The 25,062-nt window shown below is 36.0% G+C and overlaps 1 protein-coding gene across 1 annotated transcript in view; it reads left to right on the forward strand.

Annotated features, from left to right (window-relative positions):
* GRIK2 (glutamate ionotropic receptor kainate type subunit 2) overlaps positions 1-25,062 on the forward strand; it is a 445,724-nt gene that overhangs the window by 141,701 nt on the left and 278,961 nt on the right. Inside the window, exons 3-4 of the mRNA XM_075498454.1 lie at positions 4,575-4,742; positions 8,716-8,973. Coding sequence (XP_075354569.1) covers positions 4,575-4,742; positions 8,716-8,973 — 426 coding nt within the window. The remainder of the gene's footprint in view (positions 1-4,574; positions 4,743-8,715; positions 8,974-25,062) is intronic.

Raw genomic sequence — 25,062 nt, forward strand, 5'->3', positions numbered from 1 at the left:
ACCCCAACACTTGCATTTTTCAAGCTGTTAGACAGAGATAGGCATTGGCTTGGCTGCTTGTCCATATATCAATGGCAAGATTTATGACTCCTCTGTCTGGTTATCTGAGAGCATGCAGTGCATTCCTCAATTTGATTATTAAGGCTATCCTGAATAGAAGGTACAACAGAAGTAGAGAGGAACAGCCTGCTTGGAAGGGAACAATATGAATCAGTATGCTATAACAGCTTCTGGAAACCACTATACTCAGGTTAAACTCAATTACACTCAGGTATAATTGAGTATACCTGAAGTGGAAAGACAATCCTTTTTATTAATTTCCTTTCCATTTTATAAAAAAATGCAGTGTAATTTGTGGCTTGTCTCCCAGTATTAAGCCAGTGAATTTACACAACATTTTCTTTAAAAATACTCAAAGTATTTTTTGCTGTTATTTACATATTCAGTAACAAATATAGGAACATAACGGTAAGGCCAAGGCAGTTTAAAGTTTCCAAATAAGTTTCTGCTTGCATCTTATGCAGCAATGGAGAAAGGATCCTTTAAAACTTCCCATTCCTGTCAATGTCTGAACTCATTTAGATGCCTTTGCTGAGCATCTTGAAAATATCTGAAGCATAGACTTCCACGTACGCCTAAAAGGGCTCTCATCTGGAGAATGAGGAGCTGTTTTGTGACTATATTCTGATACTCAGAATACAGACGTGTCTGCCTACGCTCCTGCTCTGCTTAGTGTATGAGTTAAATTTAAACTGCTTAGAAGTTCAGTTAAAAAACGGTGGTGGCCTGTGTGCAGTATTAGGTTGGCCAAAGCTAGCAGCTGCTATTCACTATGGAGGAGCCTGGCATTTTCAGCCATTTTGCATATTAGTAGGACATGGTGTACTTTGAGAACCTGTTGATTTGAGTCTATTCTTAGAGTGAAGGTTAAGAAGAACCTACACCTGCCAGCATCCAAACTATTTAATTATGGGATGGTCCTCCCCTGCTGCTTGAGCGGACAGTACAGAAGTATCATAAAAATGAAATGAAAGGAGCCTAGTGGCAGTTTTGACATCCTACAGGTTAGAAAACTGTTGGGAAACTGCAAATATACGGTCTCATCTATATTCCTCTAGGTTTCTTACTTTTAATTCAGTGTCTATCTAGTGTAAAATGTGAAAATATTCAGGACAAACTCAGAAGCTACGTTTTCCTTCCTCCTAGCAAAATATCCTAATCACAGGACAACAGAAACAGGCTATTCTACCTCTGTTTTCCTTAGGAATGGAAATTTACCCTGAGGCAGACAGACCATATGCTGCCAGCTTTGCAGGGGAAACATTTATCACAGGGACAGAGAACGTGTGAGTGAGGGAAGAAATCACTGAATGGTGCACGTGGGAATTTTCACGTCGTTGCCACTCACAGGAGATAGAGACTTTGTCATCTTCATAAAATTCTCTTACTATGTGATGGACTGTCACTACCATTAGGAATTACCCATATATGAGAGGTCAAAATCCATTTTTATTTTTATTTTATCTTATGCTGAGAGTAGTGGCTGCATCTTTGACAAGGAATTCCCCATCTCAAGAATTTAGAAATGAGCAGAATGAAAAAATACAGGAATAAAGAAGGAAGATTTTATTGAGCTTCACACACATTAAAATTAAAGAAGAAATATTCCAATGTAAAAATTTCAGGGAGTAGAAAGAGATATTGTAATGCTTATTTCTCTTTGAGTCTGTTGTAACTTTAGATACAATCTTTTTTTTAATAACTGTTTGTGTGATACTGGTTTATTCAAATACATTTGAATAACTGCTTTTCAGATGCCTTAGGAAAGCCTATACAATCTACTTTAATTTTCATTATGTTCATGGAAACATCTTTTTATTTTTCTTGTCTCTTAATATCCATACTTATAATTTATTCACTAATTTTTAGCTTTCTGCAGCGATTTTTTAATATTTTCCCCAAATCAAAATAGGATCTTCCTATATGTCACAGTTTGATTTATAATGTTTAGATGCTGTAAGTCTTAAGCAGCACAAAATCTTGTCTATCAGGCTATGTTTTCCTGAACAGACCACTTCATTAATTTCAAAAGCAGTAGGTTGCCTTTCATGTTAATATTGCATTATTGTGCAGATAAACATGATCACTTTTTTCAGTTTTAAAGTGTACTAGGCCTATATTTACCTGAATGTTATCCAAGTTTCTTTTACTTTAGCTTCTGTAGTATTGTTAATATTGGTTACTGATAATATATACATTCTATGCTCCATCAGTTTGGATCATTTCCCTAGGTATCCAAATTTTTCTTAAGGGTCTGCCTCTCACATCAGTGCCTCAGTCTCAGTTTTGAATGACTAATGTTTAAATATTTATTAGTCACAACTCATCTCAGTGGTTAGTGCTTGTGTTTTTAAATTAATATTATTTGAGCATCTGCCCCTAGGGTTCTCAACAGGAATTTAAGGGCTCATCTGCAGGAAAAAAGTTAACACCTCCATCCTGTAGTGAGAAACGGCTTGGAAGAGGCAGGAGGTTTGCAAAACTGAAAAACCTTTTCATATTTAATAGTATCAGACAGGGAAAGACTTGATAACTAAATACACATTCCTTTTGCTTTGGAAATGGCTTGGCTGCTCAACAAGACTGTTTACAAACTGATCGTGAAGTTCAGTCTGACTCAGTTCCTGTACATTCAGATTCTGAGAGCTTCTTGCTGAGAAACTAGTGGAGTGTTGAATAAATTTTTTTAGATAATACAAAGCCAGGTAGCAACATTACTTTGGAAATGAATAAGCACAAGCTATGAGAAAGTGAATGAAAAATATTTCTTGCACAGATATAATGGCTGGCTTGTAATTAGTGATCCTCAGATGATGGCCATTGGCCATCCATTAGTATTGACAGATGCTGTTAGCATGAGGACTAAAGAGACCATATGGATGCTGATTGTTTTTCTGAGGCATTTCATGTCACCATAGTAAGGACATATCTCCAAATTACTTTTATTGTCAGTGTATCCTTGGCCTTTCCAGACTGTCGTGGTTTAGCCTCAGTCGGCAACCAAGCACCACACAGCTGCTCGCTCACCCCCCGCCCCCCGGTTGGATGGGGGAGAGAATCTGAAGAGCAAAAGTAAGAAAATTTGTGGGTTGAGATAAGAACAGTTTAATAATTGAAATAAAATAATAATAATAAATTGTAATGAAAACGAAAACAGAGAGAGAGAGAGGAACAAAACACAAGGGGAAAATAAAAAAATCCAAACAAGTGATGCAACTGCTCACCACCTGCTGACCGACACCCTGCCAGTCCCTGAGCAGTGACCACTGCCCCCCAGCCAACTCCTCCCAGTTTATATACTGAGCATGCTGTCATATGGTATGGAATAGCCCTTTGGCCAGTTGGGGTCAGCTGTCCTGGCTGTGCCCCCTCCCAGCTTCTTGTGCACCTGGCAGAGCATGGGAAGCTGAAAAGTCCTTGACCAGTGTAAGCACTGCTCAGCAACAACTAAAACATCAGTGTGTTATCAACATTATTCTCATACTAAATCCAAAACACAGCACTATGCCAGCTACTAGGAAGAAAATTAACTCTATCCCAGCTGAAACCAGGACACAGACTCAAGAATAAATGATGTTACCCCAAAGTATGTATAAATTTACATTTCGTGGGCAATGAAATCTCATAAATGAGAAAAGAACAGCTGAAGCACAGCACCGTTTTACAAACTTATTTCCCTCATTTAATATTAAGGCTGGCTCAGAAGCATTCTAAAATTGCCTACCATTTGAGGCATGTTTGTAGGCATAATTTGAGGCATGTACACTTTGTTTGGGGATGCTTTCATTGCATGATAGAGGTTATGTAGGGTGTAGTTGCTTAGATTCCTGTATTTGCTGACAATGACGTTAACGTGTACATGTGGCTCAGTGCAAAAGAGTAAAATTTGAACTCTCTGCTCAACATATTTATCAGTTCAGGCATGCAGTCATGTTAAAATATCTATACATCTTCATTTCTGGAGGTGGTTTGTGGCATTCCAGTTCCTTGCTCCTTTATACATTGCAATTCCAGTGAACTCTTCAGTTCATTATAGCTGTATCATAAGTCTAGAAGAGTAGAAAACAAGAATCCAGAAATCTCCCTCCCTCCTGCCACACACACATAGGTGGCGGTTGATCTGGAAGGGGTAAATGTAATCGTTTCAAGTTTAAGTACGTAAAATAATAATTACATACTCTTCATCCCTCTCCTATTTTGCTTCTAAATAGTGTGGTTAGTTTATATTGCCACACTCTTTTTATTCACAATGGTAAAACGAATGTTGGACAGAAAAAAAACAAACGGTTTTCTTTAAGGTAAGTTTGATTTGTTTTTGGGTTATTTATGGTTTGACCCAAACCTCACCGAAATTATGAGATAATTTCATAAGTTGCACTGTATCAGGTTTATTAAGTTAAAAATTTCAGGCTGATGAATCTTTTCCCAAACTGATGATTAAAGATGTTCTTGTATGCCATTTTGGCTTACTAGTGGTTTGTTTTTTTTTTCTTTCTTCTTTCTCCCACTACCAGGAGGCATTTTTGAGTGTGTGGAATCTGGTCCAATGGGAGCAGAAGAATTAGCCTTCAGATTTGCTGTGAACACAATCAACAGAAACAGAACTCTTCTGCCAAACACCACATTAACATATGATACTCAAAAGATAAATCTCTATGACAGTTTTGAAGCATCCAAAAAAGGTAACCTTTTGCATATTTAATTTTTTTAATGAGCAACTAAGACTCATTTAGTTTACCTGCCTGAAAAAACATCTGTCCAATAAAGCCATATGCAGTGAGACCGTACAAGTTTGTGGCTTACATCAAAGAACTGCTTTAAAGACCACCCCTTGAAGGCTGTAATGGTAACTGCTTGAAAATTACGTTGTCACCTTTGCTCCCACTGCCCCTGTCTAAAAGCCCCTGTCTTTAAATATTTAAAATTTGAAATAAATTTTTCTGAGCTCTGTGACTAGGGTGTTTTAGAGACCAGCTCCTTTGGAGTGAGAAAACACTATCTCCAGACTTTGTCCTGGAAAATGCCCAGTGGGCCCAAATTCTAGTGAACCTGGAAGAAGGCTCCAATTCAATTTTAAGGATTCAATCACTTTAAGTACATCTCCACAAATAACTTTAGCACATGAATGTCTGATATAGTTAATCAGGTATGGGCTTCAAAGGGGAACAAGTAGTTATAATTTGGTGCATCTTATGTCAACAAGGCATAAAAATAAGCCTAAATATTAAGTCTGTTCTTAAGAATATTGCTATGAGGTGAATGTCTAGGCCTGAGTTCAGCAGTTTTCTTCTAACTACAAATGATTTGTTTAAAGACAAATTAAAAGTTAGAAACAATTTTGAACATTTTTCCTAAATTTTCAAATCTTTGATTCTCACAAAAATTGAAGTTTTCAGATTGCTTTACATTCAAGTCTATGACAATAGATGCAAGTTGTACCACATCTTGCAAACCCCAACAAGTTCAATATGTATTTATAGGAGAAAATACAAAGCCTGGTGTCAGAACTCAGTAGGACTGAATTTTGCACTGTATTACATGTTCTTTAAAAACATTTTTTTATAAATTGAAGAGCCAATTTCATATGAATGTTATCCTTAACAAGAAAATAAGAAAGGTGAAAGAATCAGAGGTCAACCTGTATTTCTTATGACAGGTTTCTAGCCTAAATCTGCCAAGTGATCTGGTCCCAACATACCACTCCCAAGTGTTGAAGACAGAAAGCTTTACACAATAAGGGATTTTTGGTGTTATAGTGGGCTAAGATGAATAAAAACATTTGATGCCACATTAGAAATGCTACACTGGGAAAAGCTGCTGTGTCAGGATGAATGTACATGAAGTACATCTTAAAAGTGGAATATAATACTGATTAAAAAATTCAGTTTAGAAATTATGAGAATTTTTTAATCTTTCGCTGTAACATACAGAGTTAATCTTTCTAACCTGTTTTATCTGTTTATTTGCTAAATAAACAATTCTAATATAGGTTGTTGTTGTTAGGTATGAAAATAGACATTATCCATATTTGTACAGAAATACAGACAGTTTAGTCATTGTAAGGTGCTTTGATTTATGAAAAATATTATGGGCTAAATATTTATGCCTAGCAAGATAGTTTCTTTGCAGAGGAGAGTGTGTGGAAGAAGAAAGAGGCAAGCAACACTTTTAACAAAGTATTTTTGAGTTGTTATCCTGGTGTTTTGGATGATGGATTAAAGCAGGTTCTGAGAGAGGCTACTCTGTCCATCTTGGCCAACAGTGCATAAAGGCTGATCCTTAATTCTGGCCCCTTCTTTCTCCTTTTCTCCTTATCTTCCAAATTCAAATGCTTCCTGACTCCAGCACATGGTGTTCTGTGAAATTTAATGGGACAGTTTCTCTCCATTCCTGAGGGAGGATGTAGAGAGCAGAGGAATTTGTTCTGCGATCTCTAATTCTTTAAGCCTTTCCTGAGACAATACAACTACTTTTAGTCCTTACTTGGAGTTTGCTTGAAGGTGCAAGCTAGCCCTAATGTTATGTTGCTAATTCTTGGTAGACTATAATAGCTGAAGTTAGAATGCGAACATGCCATTGATTGGATACATTGAATAGATTGTATATATTCATTGTTCCCACTTGCATCTTGGATGAGAATGCAACTCTTTGTAACTGGTCAGGCTGTATCAAAATCTGTGTAATCTTCCAGTGCTAATAGCTTTTTGCTTCATCAATTCACAATACAGCCAACTACATTTGTGCTGACAGGTGCTTTAGTTCAGAATCAAAGGCTAAAGGTTAACATAAAATGGTTCATTTTATTATGATGGCTCCAAAGCAGAGTTTTAACAATGAGGTTTAAGCATTTGACTCATTTTGTGGTTCATGATTATGTCCATTAGTGAGCAGGCAGGCACTGCATCAAAAATAGCCTGTTTAGACCTCTTAATAACACATACTTTTGAAGTTGAATATAGATGAAATATTAATAGGCTTTTAAAGGCACTATATGAAAGAGCAACCTGAAGGCAAGACAATATTTCCAAGATATTGTTTCAGTGAAGAATAATGTAAATGCAAAAAAAATATCCCTCAATGCACTAGAAAAATTGGTATGCATCTGATAGAGCCAGTGCCATATTAAATCACGTGTGAAAGCATTATTCAAATCTCAGAAACAGGAAAAAAAAAAAAGCCCATTGAAAAGCCATCTGGTAGCTATTGCTGTTGTTAGTGATCCCATTTACTGACATTTGCATAAAGCTTGTTGATTACTCTTAGGAAGGGCAATATTAGCATAAATGTTTTTTTATCAAGCTCGTCATTTAGGCCCCGATCTGACTCTCAGAAATGCAACGGAGATCCTGTGTGTATATGAGAAGTTCATTTAAACCACTGGTGCTCTGCAGTAATAAAAAGGTGTGCCAGCATACTTTCTGGAATGCACTTGAAAGACTTAGCAGTATTTTCATCGTGTTGAAAAGGAACAACAAAACAATTACTTTTGACTTGCTGAGAAAAGTAATGCAGCAAGATGTGTTTCTACTGCTTATTTCCTCAGCTGTCAGGAATGTTGATGGTGGAGTAACAATATTAATTAATCAAGCTTCATACAAATACTCGCATCTAGATTGGATTAGGGAGATACTTTTCATTAATTCTCTCTACCTAATAGGATGTTTTCTTATAAGACAGAATCTGTTGTTTTTTTCAGAACTGCATACTCATAAAGATTATGTCTATCATAGTGATCTAAACAGGAGAAGGGCATGGGCTGAAACGCTGGTCTGCAGTATTGACTAATTTTCCTTCCTTCTTTTTGGCATGTCCCAACTAATATTCTGCAAGGTAATACTGGAGCGTACTGTGGGAGATAATACAGGCCAGAGAGTGCTAATGCACAGTATAAATAGGGTCATCCTATATTGGAAAGAGGAGAGCTAAGCCACTTGAATGCAGCAGTATCGTGTCAGTGACTCTCAGGGTCAGTTTTATCTACTAATATAGACGTAGCAAAACTGAGTATTTCCAGTGTTTAAGAAGGGACACTGAATTTTTTTTTCATTAGCAGATAGCAATTTAATTTTCTTTTAGGGAAAATATTGACCTTGCAATTTTGCTAGTCAACATGCCTACTTTTCAGATACAGAAATTCAAATGTCCATTTCAATGAAATGAATCATTTGCCTGATACTTAACTAGAATCTACTCAACGTGTATAATTTCTGAGTAATTAGGATCTCAGTAGAAATAGTGTTGATTGATTGAGGAAGAAGTTAACGCTTGAACAGCCTAGGTTAGAATACTGTCCCATATGGCCCTTTTCCAAATGTAAGATGCAGCTGAGAATAAATCTCTTCTCTTGTCAGCGCTTTTTAAAAGATACACAATTGCTGGCCTTTGTGACTTCCACTGACATAGAAGTGTTTATTAAACATAGCTGAGCGCTATTTCAATGTTAAGTGTTGCTATTCATCAGCTCATAGTGAAAGCTTAGAAATGTGTTCTGAAGTTGAAATCTGTGTAAATGAAAGTGTTACACAAGAAGGGAACTCTGTCAGTAATAAAGTTATATTTCATGGAGTGCCTTTTGTTTAATATGAATTGTGCAATACCTTCTGGCACACTGCCTTCTTTCCTCTCATCATTGACAGACTTCTGTCTCCTCTTCAGCCTGCGATCAGCTGTCCCTTGGGGTGGCTGCCATCTTCGGACCATCCCATAGCTCCTCAGCTAATGCTGTGCAATCCATCTGCAACGCTTTGGGTGTTCCACATATCCAGACCCGCTGGAAACATCAGGTGTCAGACAACAAGGACTCCTTCTATGTCAGCCTCTATCCAGATTTCTCTTCACTCAGCCGTGCCATCCTTGACCTTGTGCAGTTCTTCAAGTGGAAAACAGTTACTGTTGTTTATGATGACAGCACTGGTAAGGCTAAAGCATTAGACTATGTGCAGATATATTCACATGTACAAAGAGAGGGAGGAGGGGTGTCACTACTCATATTTCTTAATTTAAGAAATCTTAACTAAATTACAAGAATTTCTATTGGCAAGGTAGCGTATAACAAATAATGTGGATTTATTAGCATAAGTATTCTCATAAGTATGCTTCAGTTGCTGAATTCTGTGGGTTTGAGCTCACAGCTGTCAATAAATCAGTCACGCTCTATCTGTGTTTTCTGCAGTGTCTTAACAGTTGCTAAAAGCTATGTCTTTTGATTTCATTTAAAACTTAAATTTTGAAGAAAAATATGGTAACTTGAAAGATGTACTAGTATGCCCAGTGAAATAGAAGACCTAAATTCTAGTGCGGCTTCTGGCATTAGTTAAGTTAGAAAATAGATGCCATATTTGTTTGGAATTTCAGTATCTGCTTTTTCAGAGAGAATTGCAGAAGGAGCCCTGTTTTTAGCTGCTAGGAATTGAAACCAAAGGAAGTTTGGAGGCTTGTTTTGCAGATGAGTTACATGAGTTAAAAATGAACTCCTGACTTTCCAGCAGAAATATACCAGTTTGCTATCTTTCCCTTACCTTGCCCTAAAATTTGTTTTGCCCTTCTGTTTTGCCTTGACAGTGACATCTTTGAAAAATGCTTTAAAAACTTAAGTTTCATTTGAGGTCTCTCTAGTTGCAGTCAGAACTAAGACCTTGGTAGGAGGAAAATCTGACTGTAATGGAAGGTACAAGGATGGTACTTAGCCAAATGAGTTATATTTAACCTTCTTGGAAATGTTGTTACCTTCTTCCATGCTGGTTGAACTGTCATTGGCAAGAAAAGAGCATGGTGAGCCTCAAACCCTTCTCATGGTTCAGTGAACTGGAAGATTGTTGATACCTTTGTTACATAATGCTACTATCTAAACCTGAAATTAAAAAATAAGATCAAGAAACAATGTGTGTTACATGTGAGGCTACCTGTAGTGAAGACTAACTCTGCTAGATAAACAACAGTTACAGTAAGACAGAATGCCTGCTTACTATTTAAGTTCAAATAAGATGTGTGTATAGCTATCAAACGGTGAGAAGGGAACAGAGATGGCAGTGCATAAAATTATTTATCGCTGATTTTTTTCTTCATGCCTTTTTAAAAAAAACCAAGGCAGTGAAGCTTAGAGGCTGCCTCCCTAAAAGTCTGTTGGCTGATGTCACCAAAAGCCTCAGGTAATCAAACTTCTGATTTCAAGTTTAGCTTTACAGACTTAAGGCAAGAAATATATAGCTTGTTTATTAATGTTTTTTGATATTTTTTGTATTATTGTTCTGAAATAGGACAGGAAGTGAAAAAAGCCTCAAATTTTAATAAGTGATGGCTGAAAAAGTAATTTGTGGTTCAGTGAAACAGTTATAGACTTAGATTTAAGTAAATTGGAAATATTTCACTTTGATTCAAATTGTTTGGAGACTTAACTATTTTTACAGTAAACAGGTTACCTTTTAAAACAGGCCTTTCAGTTAGAAAAGTGATATGTTTTAACACTTTGAAACTGCTTTACTCAATATTTTCAAGTAATTTTCTCCCCTTCCACAAAAAAAAAAAACCAAACCAAAAGAAATATTTCATGTTTAACAGTCTCTCTTAACTCTGTACTTTCTGAAAGAGATTATGTTGTTATCTGTCATGCTAGACCTAATCTTTTCATAAAATATGTTTTGAAGTCAGAATGTAAGCACAAATAGGAATGAAGATGGAAAAGAAGTTGTTCTTGTGTATGTTGTGATCTACTTGATCTACCTGTGAATACTGTAAACATTTAAGAGACAAAAAAAGCACAGGAGCTCTTTTTAAATAAATTTTAAATAAATTTGACAATGAATAAGGAGATTCAGGTATTTAGTTTATTTTAAAAGCATAATTAATTATTTCAGGAAATACTCACTTTAAATTTATATTTCTTTCTGGAGTGCCTAGAGTCTTCATGTTATGATAGTGTTTTTTTCCTGCTGATAAACAGTAATCCCAACTACAAAATCTTTTTTCCTTGAAATCTGTTGCTGTCTGAAGAGACAGAAAAAAGAATCAGTTTTAAAAAGGTAATTCTCTTTTTGTGGCATTTGCTGCAAGTAAATTTAAATTCTACTTTAAGACTGTCAGTTTCTCTTTGTTAGCAGCATCTCCTATAGATAATTCAAAGACTTCAAGAGCAGGACACACACTGCTGGGAAGTCCACAGCATCACTTGCCTTTGAAGTACATATGGGAACAACTCTTAGCTATGAGAAACTGTCAATCTGAAAGAAGTAGAGTTTAAATCTTCTTGGAGCTCAACTACAAACTGGTGTTTTTTGAGGCAAGGGGTGGGGGGAGAGGAACCTTTTGGAAGGAAGTAGTTCAGCTGAGGAAGAGGTTATCTCCTGCCATGCGATAAGTATTCAGTTGTGAACCTAGGGCTGAAGCTGAATATGATCATTTCGGCTAATATTTAGAAACTGTGTTGTAAGACTTTGTGTGCCATTTGAGACTTAATTTCAAGTCCACTAAAATGAAGGCAACAAAGACAAAATGTTTATCACTGTTTATATCCGTTTCTTCCATTTGACCAGTGATTCCTTAATGTAAGATGGATATAATTCTTATTTCCCCCTCCCTTGTTTCTCTTTTAATCCACCCACATTTTACTCTCCTTTACTGAGAAGTTGTTTAGGATGATAATGCATGCCTTATTTTATGATCATGTTAGTGTTATGTATTTCCTTTATCTGAATGGACAGTTCCCAAAAGTACACCTTGGCCAAGACAATCATATGTTGCACCCTGGCCAAGACAATCATATGTTGGTATAGCAGTTACAGTGATAATTTTTTTAATTGCTAAAATTAATATTTTTGGGGGGATAAATTTACTTTCTGTATTTCTATTATTACTTCATAAACATGGATACAAGGGGAGTTGATACTTTTATTATAGACAGGAAGAAAAGGTAGAAAGCATTCATAAACTATGTCTGGATTCTTCTCAAGACAAATTATGGGGAGTTGCCCATATGCCAAAAATCCTGGAAGATTGTAGGTCCATTCTGAGGGAAAGTATGATTTTTTTTTTTTAAATTATTTTAAAAAAAATGTCTTTATATTTTAATTGTTAGGGCTCAGTTTTATGAATTACCTAAGGAATTGTTAAAGTTTTACTTCTCTAATAAAGGAAAGATAGCTCACCCACTTCAAAGCATTCTAATAACAGCTGTGTCCATGTTCTTTGTTCCTTCAGTACAGGATATGTCTTCTACGGGATATGCCTTCTTGTGTAAACACAAATGGAAAAGGCTGTGTGGTTATTTGACACTCTGCAGTCAGTAAAAGCCCATGTTAACTCTAGTGTCATTCCCAGGAATGCACTGGAGACTGATACTTCAATTGCACACTTCTGCTGCCTCTTGACAGCACCATGGTGTCCAATTGTACACAATCCACCATGCTCCTATCTTATAGGAAGGAAAGCCAGTTATGTGACTCTAATAGATAGCAGAGCATTTTCCTGATGCTACACGAGGCACTCTACATAAGTGTAGATGCAGTCTTCCATGGTGTTTTTATGTGCCTTTCAATCCTTAATGTAGCTGCCTTCACAACACCCATATGATGAGATGTGCAAAATAGGCTGCCACCACTTGTATTTTATCTGGATCCAATTTGATCTGAGATTCTGTGGTACGAAGGTGGTACAGAGGAAGTCAGTCCACGTTTACAGCCCAGTTTGAAATAAGAGAGAAATTTGGAATCCCAGGCTTCCTTTGCAATAATGAACATCTGCACATCTAAAAGATTACCACAAAGAACAGCCATTACTGGGTTGTCTCCCTTACTGAAGTATTCTCCCTGTATTCTCTGCGGAGGAATAGCTGTACATCTTGCTACTAATTTGAGAAAAGACATAAAGAAGTTGCTTTTCTTGCACTATGGGTAGCAAGTGGACCCTGTCCCCAACCCTCCCCAGCTTTATGATGCAGAAATGGCTAAGTCAGAGAAGATTAACCTATGGAATCTGGCTATTGCTCCTCACATCAGTCTGGACCCCAGAATACTGGGTTGTTCTGTGCTGATCAGATCTGTCTCGTCTGTTCAGGAGCCTGTAATGAGGAAAGCAGGATAACTTAGCACAGGAGAAAATGGAGGTTGTGTCATGCTGAAATAGGGACGGAGATGCTTCTAAAGGGATATGATCAATAACACCGGAGAGAGCAAAGATCAGGTTGAATACAGCGTAATAAGGAAGAGTCAAGACTCTACAAATAGGATGAAGTAGATGAATAAACGAGAAAGGTTAATTCTATCTTGATCTTGTCTCAGTAAGAAGAGATGCAGTCTGTTACAGTGGGGATAAGGTGATAGAAATAAAAATGAACATAGAATGGGCAAAGGTTTTAATATTATCATAAAGCCTTCTGCCCTGGTAGTATTTTATGGAGTAGGCATTGTGACAGTAGGTAGATGAGTCTGTTCTTTCAGGGAAGAAAAAAATGTGAGAGTCCTTTTTCTGTGAATCTGAATACTCTTGCACCTGACTTTTTTTTTGTGTTAAATAATAGCTATATTCTGCTTCCTTCTATGATTTAGTTTCTCCATTTATTTTAGCTCTCAAGACTTTTTTTTTAATGTAGTCCATCTGTTGTACAGACAAAAAATTGGAATGAGGCTTTAGAACACTTTTCTTGCTAGTCTGAAGATAAGTATTGCTTCCTGTGATCATTCTAAATGGCAAAGTATATTCCTTTTAACTAGAATTTCCCATTAAAAAAACCCTAGCAGGATGTAATGAGAGGTTGGTTAGTTCTGGTTTTTTTCCTTAAAGTAATTTATGGTCTCTTTGTTAATTAAATACCACTAAACTGTCCCTGGATACTAATTAAGTCCTTTCAGATTTACAGATTTGCTACAGTCAATTGTCTTTAAGAAAGAAAAGTGGAAAAATGGCAGTGTGTTCATCAGCTGCATGTCCTAATGGTTTTAATAGGTCTCAAAACAGTAACTTAATTTCAAGTACATATTCTAATCTCTGTGCTAAAGAAAACAGACTAGATAAATTCTAAATAAGTTTGTGAATCTCGGAGAATTCCAAAACAAAGAATACATGAACAGTTAGATGCTGGGGCCTTTAAATTATAGTAGCACTTGTATTGCCAACTAATGCTTTATGCAGATCAAGTTGATATAAACAGGGTTCTGGTTTTTTTCTTAATTAACATTTGTTTTGGTCTTGAGTGAATGAGTATAAACACCAAAAATCTGTTGCATGTATGAACAGAAGCCAAAGTAAAAGCTGGAAAAAATGCATTCAGAAACAAAAACGTTTTGTGTTGGACTTCAGTATTGAACCCTCTGCTTTAATTCAAATGAAGGAAAAAGAAAGCTGCCATTTTGTTGATATTTTTACTGTACTATACAGGTAGTATTGATTTGTAAATAAAACTACGATTTCTTTCTTGGGACAAGTATTAAAATTCACATTATCTTATTCCCACTATATTTAGCGTTGTTGTGGCCTCACCTTGAGTATTGTGTGCAGTTCTGGCCCCCACAATTTAAAAAGAATGTTAAGGTACTTGAATGTATCCAGAGTAGGGCAACAAAGCCGGTTAAAGGGCTGGAAGGCATGATGCCCTGTGAGGAGTGGCTGAGGACACTGAGTTTGTCTGGTTTGGAGAAAAGGAGGCTGAGGGGCTCCCTCATTGCTCTCTACAGCTTCCTGAGGAGGGGAAGTGGAGAGGGAGGTGCTGGTCTCTTCTCCCTGGTATCCAGTGACAGGATGCATGGGAATGGCTCAAAGCTGCATCAGGGGAGTTTCAGACTTGACGTTAGGAAGCATTCCTTTACTGAGAGGGTGGCCAAACACTGGAACAGGCTTCCTAGAGAGGTAGTCAATGCCCTGTGCCTATCAGTGTTTAAGAGGCATTTGGACAATGCCCTTTACATGCTTTAACTTTTGGTCAGCCCTGAAGTGGTCAGGCAGTTGGACTAGATGATCATTGTAGGTCCCTTCCAACTGAAATATTCTATATTTCACATATCTTATTTCCAGATGTCTTACATCTTGTGGTTTGTTGTGCGGGGTTTTTTTTTTCTTCTTCTTTTTTCCCCCTGTACTACTAATAAGAAAGGATACTCACCTTTGCAGTTAATATAACTTTACACTAAGGGGAATGAAATATCTTGCAGGTAAAATGGATGTGGGGTGATGGCACGTGAGCAACATTGCTAAAGGATTAAGGAAAAAGAGCTTGTAAGTGATTCAAAGTAAATCTTGGCTAGGCAGAAAATTTCTCTTTAAGGAGAATATACATAGTACACTATAAAGATGAGTAAAGGTGTTCAAGAAACTTTAGAGAACAAGCAACTGAGGAGGATAGAAAATGAGATGGTCTGAAAAGGCCTGCTCATCTCTGTTTTTCTGTAAATGAATTAAGCAACATCTCAATTTATGTGAAAAGCTGTTCTCCTTTATAAACATATCTGTATAACTAAGGTCTATTCTTAGCAGAATGAGAGAGAAGGAATGAAATGAGTTGAGAATGCTGTGTTTGAACGTTTGACAACTGATACAATAACAGTGCATTTCACCTGAGTTTAGAAGACAAGACTTCAGTCTTGGTGATCTGTAATAGAAACTTACAAACTGATACGGCTGGCATGCAGTAGAATATATTTCAGGTTTGAAATTTTGATATAGAAGGATAAAGTTTGTTCAAGAATAGATGACAGGCAGAAATAGGGAGAGATTACTTAAAGGTAATCTGGGGTGCTTGGTCCACACTACAGTAGGAGAGATCTGCTGGGAGCAACAGTGTAATTATAAAAAGCGTGAAGGAGTATTGTTATTGTGATTTTCCCTGCTTTGGATCATGATCCAAAACAAACCACTAAACCATGCAAATTAAGTGGACGAGGCTTTTTCTTCCCATCCTTTTTAGAATCATCTAACAAAACTAACCAAAGGTTTTAATATCAACAAATATCTCAAACTAGGTGTTTACTATGAAAAGGAGTATAGAAGGACACAGTTCTTACAATATTCTTAGAAAGACATTATACATACATTATACATTATAATGTATGTTGACTTTTTTAGTACTGAAAATACTGAATGCCCATGTATGAGATGTTCTTGTGATATTTCTGATAATGAATCAATGCTTGGGAATGGAAAAAAAAGGTTTATTATTAGGGAAGTGCAAAACAGTAAACTATACTGAATAGAATTCAAGAAAGTGAATGTCATTAAAACTGGATTTTCTGCCAACAGAATTAATTGGAGTCTAAAACAAAGAAGATTCAGATCAGTTGATGATTTAAATAATACTGAAATTGAATAAAACAAAACAAGAGTTGTCAAGGGACCCAAGTTTTCAAATCACTTGAGTAAGAGACTTTTGGAAAACTTTAAAATGAAGTAATCTTAGATCTGTTAATAATTACCTTTGAGAACTCATGGATGATAGGCAAAGTTCTAGAAGTCTGGAAAAGGTAGACAAGCTCAGATTTTTCCCAACTTAGATATTTGCCCAAATTTTGAAGTACATTTATCCTGGTTCTTTAAATTCACTTAACATCTAAAGCATCCACCTGTTCCTAATAACTACTTTCCTTACTTGGACCCTGCTTAAAATTAGGTAGAATAAAGTGAGGTTGTAGTATGAGGTTTGGGTTTTTTTGTTTTGTTTTGTTGTGGGTTTTTTTTTTTTTAAATAGACCAATCAGCTGGATTTCTATTCCTGTAAAAGTGCTGGAAAAACAAACTATTTACTTGTAAACACTTAAAAGGTCTCAAAGCGATGAGTAACTGTCAAGTTTGCTTTATCAAGAGCAAATAATGTAAAACTTCGTCCTTTGACAGGCCAACGTGCCTTGTGGGTAAGGAAAATGCAGTAGATGTGACAAATATTGAGTTAAGAAAGTCATACTGTTCAAGGTGACATTCTTATATGCAAATCAGAGAAATAGGTTCCTTATGCAACTCTTGTCAAATGGATGCAAAAAAAGAGCAATAAGGCATAAATAGCTAGGTTACGGCTTACTGCAAAACTGAAAAGATATACTTACAAGGTTCATTTTCTGGTATGAAGAGTATACAAATTACATATGCAGGTAGTAAGCTCAGAAGTTACAATACTCTGGAAAATATGATTTGTGCTAAAGTATTTTAATAGTTATCTATCAAATGTGAGATGTGGTCATTGTGGGTAAGCCAACAATGGCATTATGAGAAAGCAGGCATTACAAGAAAGCAAGCATAATGTTGTACTCAGATGTATGACCTGTAATTTAATGTGTAAGAAATTCCCAGGTAATTCCAATTTAATCTGTGGAAGAAAGGCATCACACCATATTACATTGCTCTTTACACCAGATCTCAAGAAAGATGAGGGTTCTTCAGATCAGAGGCTTAGGAAAATAAGACCTGGGAGGAGAGACTAAAGGAGTGTTGGTTTAGTCTAACAGAAGTGGACAAAAAGATCTTGCAAAAGGAAACAAACAAACTATCCTCTATGTTAAATGGCATAGTTAGAGACGTTTAAAATTGTAGCAGAAATTATTTAGCTAGGAACATTTAGGTTAGAAAAAAATAACAGGTTTCCTTGAAAGGCTGAAGAAACTCCATCTCATGAGGTTTTGTGGTTTGTTGTTGTTTGTTTTATTTTTTCCCTGGGTTGTGGTGTTTCGTGGGGGGTTTTTTTGGTTGTTTTTTGTTTGTTTGTTTTGGTTTGGTTTTGTTTGTTGTTTGTTTGTTTGTTTGTTTTTTTTTCAATAGCAATGTTTTCATACTGCTTTTGCTAGACAGAACAGAAAAGACAGGTAATGGTGACTTTTTAAGGTCACTATCAGGACTATTCCCTACCCCTGATGCTGACTAATGTCTCTATTGAACGTGCAGAAATACTAAATTATAAACTACTATTAAGTTACCCTATTGATAGTGATTCCTCAAATTGGATTTATATTAGATGTTAGTTAGATGAAAACTATACCTGTGTGTATTTTTGTATATCTGTATTCTTTTGACTTGTGCAATTTTAACTAGCATTTATTCTGGTTCTACAAAGCTGATGCAGAATTCACAGTACTGGTTGTTCTTGAAGGGCTGGGTGGGTATCCTCTCTACAAATAAATGAATTTGTATATAAATCTTACCAAAGATACAGAGTGGGATGGGATAGCTTATCACAGCATGTTAAATGAAAATATTTTTGTGCATTTCAAATTTGTGTGTTATCAATTAATAATCAGTTATTCTATGTTATTTAATTGAATGAGTGGAATTAATATCTAAAGGAGGTATCTATATATAGATATCTATAATATCTATATTTGCCTTGGAGAACAAATCAGACGAGGCTTCCCATGCCTATCAGCTGGAATGGCATGCACTTCTTTTCCACATCTGTTCAGTCACTGAGTCAGACAGAGGTTACAGCATTTGTAAAAACATCCACACTTTTACTGAATCCTCTTATTAAAGACAACAGATTTTTAAGCCTTCCTCAATAAACTCAGATGCAGTAGAATTGTAATAATTAATAGCACTAATAATTTTGATCTATTTTTGGAGAATGAAGAAATATTTTCCAGACTGATTACATATTACATAGTATGTTTTAAGTACAGAGTGTTTCAAGTGCTATGCACAGTACTTTCAAGTGAAAATACAATTAGTAGTTATGTGCTAAACCTAATTGTGGTATTTGGATGTAGCTGGTTAGTTTGGTGTATTCCTTTTCTAAGAAAGTTATTGTACCATTTGTTCAGTAAAGCTCAGAAATATTTTTCCGGTGCTATATGAAAATACTAGCGGTCAGGACGATGTTGTAAAGTTAAAATTTCACTTTCAAACTTTTTTAGTCTTTTTGTAGTTTGGAAGTTAAGAATTACTTTAGCTAGCTGTGGTGAAGAGAAATAAGTTAAATTCTGTTGTTATTTTTGGTAAACGGACCTGTAGTTGTTCTTTGAGAGTAACTCTATAGAGATTTTAATTAATTTTTTGAAAAGTAAATGTCATATGTTAAACAGAATGCCTAAGTCCAGCCCATCTTTCAGGAAAACATGTACCACAGCCCCCCGCCCTGTTTTTGCCAAGAACTGAATTTGGACTTACTGCAACAAGACACGATATTATAAAAAGAAAACTATAGGTTTAAAATAAAAATAAAATAAATCCATACGGTACTTTATAGTATTTTCCTGTAATCCTAAGGAACAGAAATGGAGGTAACATTTCCAGAAATTATTGCATTAACAATGAACATATTCCAAATGGTACTTTAAATTGTTTTGCTTTTGTGGGTTTGAATAAACTTAAGAATTTAAATTTTACAGAAAATTGGCTAGGGAACTTATGATCAAAATAATTCTTTCTTCCATGAAGACTAGAAAATTTTATTTACAATTTCCAAATACACAAAAATGTGACAGGAAAACTATTTAAGTGAAAAATGAAAACAGGAAAATGAAGACATTATCAGTATCAGCTTGCATGGGGCATAAATTTAAATTCAGATTTATCCAAACTTAACTATGCTTTTACTCCTACTTTAGTATTACATATTTTGTCCTCTGGTTGGAGGAACACTGTGAAACGCACTTGAGATGTTGACCTCTTTGTGAGTTGCTCTACATCAGCCTCAGCTCAAATATTCCCATCTTAATACATTTTAGCTTCAATTCCAGGTGTTTCTTCTCTTGCACTCTTACAATTTTTTTAGCAAAAATATAACTGCTTTTGTTTCCAAGAATAAATGTGCTTACCTAGTGTAAATTTCAGTTTAGAATGTCCATTTATGTTTCTTTTTCAACCAAGTCCATTTTGATTTCTAGTAGATATTATTTTTTATTTAGTTCTGCATAGTTTGATACAATAGTGATACTTCTATGGTATGGCTAGAAATTGCTAACTCGTTCTGCTTCTTTTATCATTGATTCTGACAGCTTTGACAAAAGCTGTTCTGTCCTTTGACTGTAGTAGATGTCGTTTTATCTCTTCACCCTCATTAAACTGCACTGCTCATAGATGTCAGCCACTTGAGAGATCATACTTCACACTATTACAAGAATTCCTTTGAAATGCCCAGGACTGTTAATTGTCATTGCTGTCACTTTCATCACACTGAATTAAAGATAAAGCTTTCTGAAAATGTTCAAAAAACATGTTCAGAAAACTGAATAATAACAGTATTTCAAATCAGGCATATCATAATAGAGCCACATATGTAAAGGAATGTCACATGTTGCTGGAGACTAGAAAAACATGGCAAATCTAATATAAAGGCTTAATGTTTTCTTAATTTTCAACATTATCTTCAATTATATTAAATTATTTTTTTCTTATATTTTCACACACTAGGTACAGAGGTGAGGGAAGAAATGGACAGTTCCTTCCCCCCCCCCCCCGCCCCCCCCCCCCAGCTGCTGTATGCTGCAGCTAAGTACTCAGGTGGTATGAAAAAACTTATTTTCTTCATCTTGTTATGGTGATCTTCAAGATCAAGACCTTGCCATGAACTGAAGGCCTTTTCTGAACTTAAGCAGCATATTGATTCCCTCTTGTGGAACTGTGTAGGATGGGGTAGAGGGCTTTTTTCACTGCAGTGCTGAAAAGCCATTATTAGAAAAGAATTGATACTGAAAATAGGCTGAACTGGGATTGGCTATTTGAAACTAACTATAAAAGACATTCGCACCCGTGCTCTGACGTGCTCACTTACCATATTTAAGGAAAACAATAAAGCTGATTATTGCTTTGCACTTCAATTACAGCTGGTTATGCTGAAACAGCAGTAAAATGGATTTAACATTCAGATGCTAAGACCCAAGACACAGAAAAATTAAGTGATATGCATAGTATCAGAATGGAAATCTGATTGTCTGTGGAGTTAAACCTGGATCCCTGGTTTTCTTCAGTGATTTTTAATGCTAAGGCTAGTCTCTCCTATACATGGAATTTTAGTAATCTCAACTTCAATATTAATTATTAATATAATTTTAAACAGTTCTGTTTCCTGTACTAAGTCATTGTTTCAAAATGGAAATTTTTTTTAGTCTAAAAGAAAGTTTTTTTCTGTCTCTAGTCTAGATACTTTTAGATCTTTCATAATAATGAGGTTTGTATTTCAAATACATGCACACACATGTGTAGTTAAAAACATAGTTCTGCCTTTTTTGTTTGTTTCAGAAAGGACGATTTTTCTCAGGTATTAGTATTACTGTGCTCTAAGTCCTCCTGAAGTACACCACTGGTTTTATCAGTATCATTTTGTGGAAATGCAGGTCAAGGAGTGAAAGAAAAGTCCCCTCAGTCTGGTGACACATACTGATACCATTTGTTTGATCACTGTTGATCCTCAGTTCTCCAAAAAAGTAGCCTCTGTTTGTTGAGCTGACATTGACCAAAAATGGGTAAGACTGCTGGAGAAAAAGGTTAAAGGTGTCTTGAGTGAGGTCCATTCTTCCACATACAAAGTAAGGATCACCTGAAGTTTGGGGACTGGACTTTCTCTCTTAATATGCCCAGAGGATGCTAATTCTATACCTGAGCATGCAGTTGAATTCAAAAGTGTGGATGTGAAGCAAATCAGGTATCAGCTCTCTAACACTGAACCTTTAAAGCTCAGGTCAAATTCTGGAACCAAAGACATTCAAATATGTCCCTCTTTCCCATACACACTTCATCTTTAAATTAGTTTATTATTAATAAAGGAAACTGTAAGGCCTTTAAAATGAAAATAAATGTCTAAAATATTTCTGTTGTATACTTCTAAATATTGAGCTTTGGAGCTCATGCAAAACTATCCGATTGTCTTGATAAATGTCCGGCTGTGTGTGACACAGACTATCACACACCTTAGTATGTCAGCACGAGGGCAAGATGAATGCTGGGAGACGGCATCATAGCCACAATTATGGAGAGGTTTAGAGAGACGCATAGTTCTTAGCCCTAGAAATCTTGTTTCAGCAGACAGTTAAGTCAGTAAATGGATTGCTGGCATCAGTACCATTATTCTATGTTGAAGTTTTGTATCTGGAGCAGAAGATTTAGTCTCAGTCCAGTCCAGACAATAAGCACTATGAGAAGATGCTGATTTAGGAAAAGAAATGCGAGGAGAGAACTAGCTACCTAAACTGAAAAGTTTTCTCTGGTTACTGGCATGGCTACCATCCAAGAGAGAGTTTTTAAAAAATATTTTCAGTTAGAAATAATGTAACTTTTATTTGTCCTCTCATACTCGGTGACCTGGAACTGGCTTTTCAGTGTGACTAAAACTTTTTTAGTTATATGCTCATAGGAAATATATTTCCTCAAAACAACAACCCTTCCCCCCAAAAAACCCAACTTGATGATAAAATTATTTTTTCTAACAACATAAAACTGCTGGTTTTGAAGCACTGTACCTTCTTTAAGTGTGTTTGTATAGCTGAAAGGCCATACATGGGGAGAGTGAAGCTTGGAATGAATTAATCGAGGTATGATATAACATGTCAACATAGTCTAAGGGTGTTCTGACTTATAAACAGGAGTTCTTCTGTATCTCCAAAGAAGAGTTGGGGGTAGTAGGTCACTACTGTATGCTTTGATAAGAAGGTAAGTACATAGTTACAGGTAGCTTGACATTACAGAGCCTCTATACATCTACACTTTTTCTGCCAGAAGGAAATTTTGTCATCCAAACAGATCTCCAGAGTTCATTCTGGCAAATACTATTATTATCATGGGTGACTAGTTATCTTGGCTCGCCCTAATGAATCTAATTTTTAAATTTTCAGCTGAAGTTACTCTAAACAGAGCAGCTATATTTCTTGACAAAGGGCTTGTTAAATAGAATTTGCTTTGGCAAAACTACTACTGAAGTCAGTTACCAGATACTTTTCCCTCTTTTTACTGATACAGTGCTATCATTTTCCTGGTAGGACTAAAGATTAACAATAGAAAAATAATTTAAGTCAACATAATACTAGATATCTTTGAACTCTTCTTCATGTCACCTCCACTAATTGTAGTGCATTTTTAATATTGCAGATTGCAAGTGGCATAAAGCTCTAATGCAGTAATATCTGTAATATATATACATATACGTGCATACACAAGTAGTGTTCTGATTACTCTCCAACGCTTCAACTACAAGACTGAAAAATCCTGCTAAAATGTTGGACTCCAAAGCTGGTAATAGGGAGCTGTATTAATTATGTTTACAATAAGAAGATACATTTTTCTGGATTACATATCTTAAAGCTCTTCCTCCATTAAAGACACTTCACATCATTGGTACTGTATTTAAATGGGTTTAAATATAACTGACAACAATTTTCAGGATGCTTTACGCTGCTGGAATTGGGTGAAATAATCTTAATGCAGCAAAAAGGCTAAATACGAATAAATGAGAAAGGTCCATCAAGCTGTCTTTTCTCTTCATCTCTATTTTCTCTGTATTTTCTTAAAGGTGTTTCTGTATTATGGTGTTATATCTAAAGAACACATCCAAAGAACAGCCCACTGTTCAAGTAGCCCTGCTAGCATGCAATTTCTTTTTTTTTTATTTTTTTATTTTAATCCTTTCACTAGAGGTGCTTTTTAAGCAGAGGACAAGGATGATAAAAGTAATCTTGAGAGTTCATGGGTAATCTGTTCAGGGTGTTCAATATCTGTGAATCATTTTATAGCAATGAACTGTTCTGGTTGATGTGAAACATTCTATCAATGCCCAATAAACTGGCATTCTCCTCCCTTCTACCCATACCCCTTTCAAAGCCCAATACACAATGATATTTTTCTGAGATATAACCAGAAAAACTGGACAGGGACCTGTCAGGGAAGGAGAAGATTACAGAGAGGTGTGAGAGGAAAGAACTTGCTGAAAACAGAGAAACTATTCTGGTTGCTCTACAAAGCAAATATATTATTATTTTTTAAGTTTTGAGATTCTAAAGATAGGAGTAGCCTTTAAAAGAGCATTAGTGTTCTTTTGTACAGAAAAAGGTTCATGTGTTCAGCCTATTGCAAAGTGCATTTGCTTGCATTCTTCCTGTGCAGCACAAAGGCAGCATTAACGGAAATGATAAATAGTTTGATGAGCAGGCCAGGTGGCATAGCAATGGCTCGCAAGACTGCTGAACTGGAGACACAGGTTTTAAAACAAACTTGGGGCTCTTGCTTCCTGGACTGGTTGAAGTTGAACATGTCGAGGAGGTAATGTGATTGATCTCTTTGGAGGAAGATGCCAGCTGGAGAGCTCACAAACTGCTCCTTCAGGATTCTCCTTAAAGATGAATTGATGGCAGCTTCTGAAAAGAGTTACTCACACCGCATTCTTCCCAGCCATTCAGAGGTAAGACTCTATCACAGTAGCTGCTAAAAGAAGGAATTGAGAGTTTAAAGGGACAGGAAAAAGGTGTCCCTGGTGAAAGAAACTGCAGGAAGTACATTCCCAAAATGAAGCTATTATTTCCATACTGTTGTAAAATAGATTTTTTTTTTTAGGAGCTTGTCCACACAAATGGTTGGGGTTTTTTTTTTCATTACACTGGGATCCTGTAACACTAATAAAATAAGAGGTCAGCATTTCATCTGAGGGCTGTACTTAATTTTATATAGTAAATCAGTTGTTTTAAAAATATTCTAGGCTGAAATCTGTGCTTTTGCATTCACAAATATCTCCTCAAAATCATGGTGAAGAAAGGACTCGTTTTGTCCTTAGCTTCATTGTCCTTGGATTTCTCATATTATGTTCCTCCCTTCATTGGAGGCTTTGGTACCTCTTTTTCTGATTAGCTACGCGTGAGCTACATACATGCTGTTTTGAAACTGCCCCTTGCTGATCCAGAGACTACTTCTCAGTGCATGACAGCTCGTTACTTTGATCCTGAATAACCAGCTTGTCCATTTCCTCTAATGTCAGACAACAGCAATGAAAGTTACTTTGGGATTAACAATAGCTCAGAAACTTAAGAGTTAATATATAAATACTCGATGCTTGTTTGACCTAAAAGTACCTTGGCCCTTAGCCATATGCACTGAGGGTAGAAGGGTAGAAATGGAGTC

Source organism: Mycteria americana, chromosome 3, assembly GCF_035582795.1.
Source record: "Mycteria americana isolate JAX WOST 10 ecotype Jacksonville Zoo and Gardens chromosome 3, USCA_MyAme_1.0, whole genome shotgun sequence".
In the NCBI taxonomy this organism is placed as follows: Eukaryota; Metazoa; Chordata; class Aves; order Ciconiiformes; family Ciconiidae; genus Mycteria; species Mycteria americana.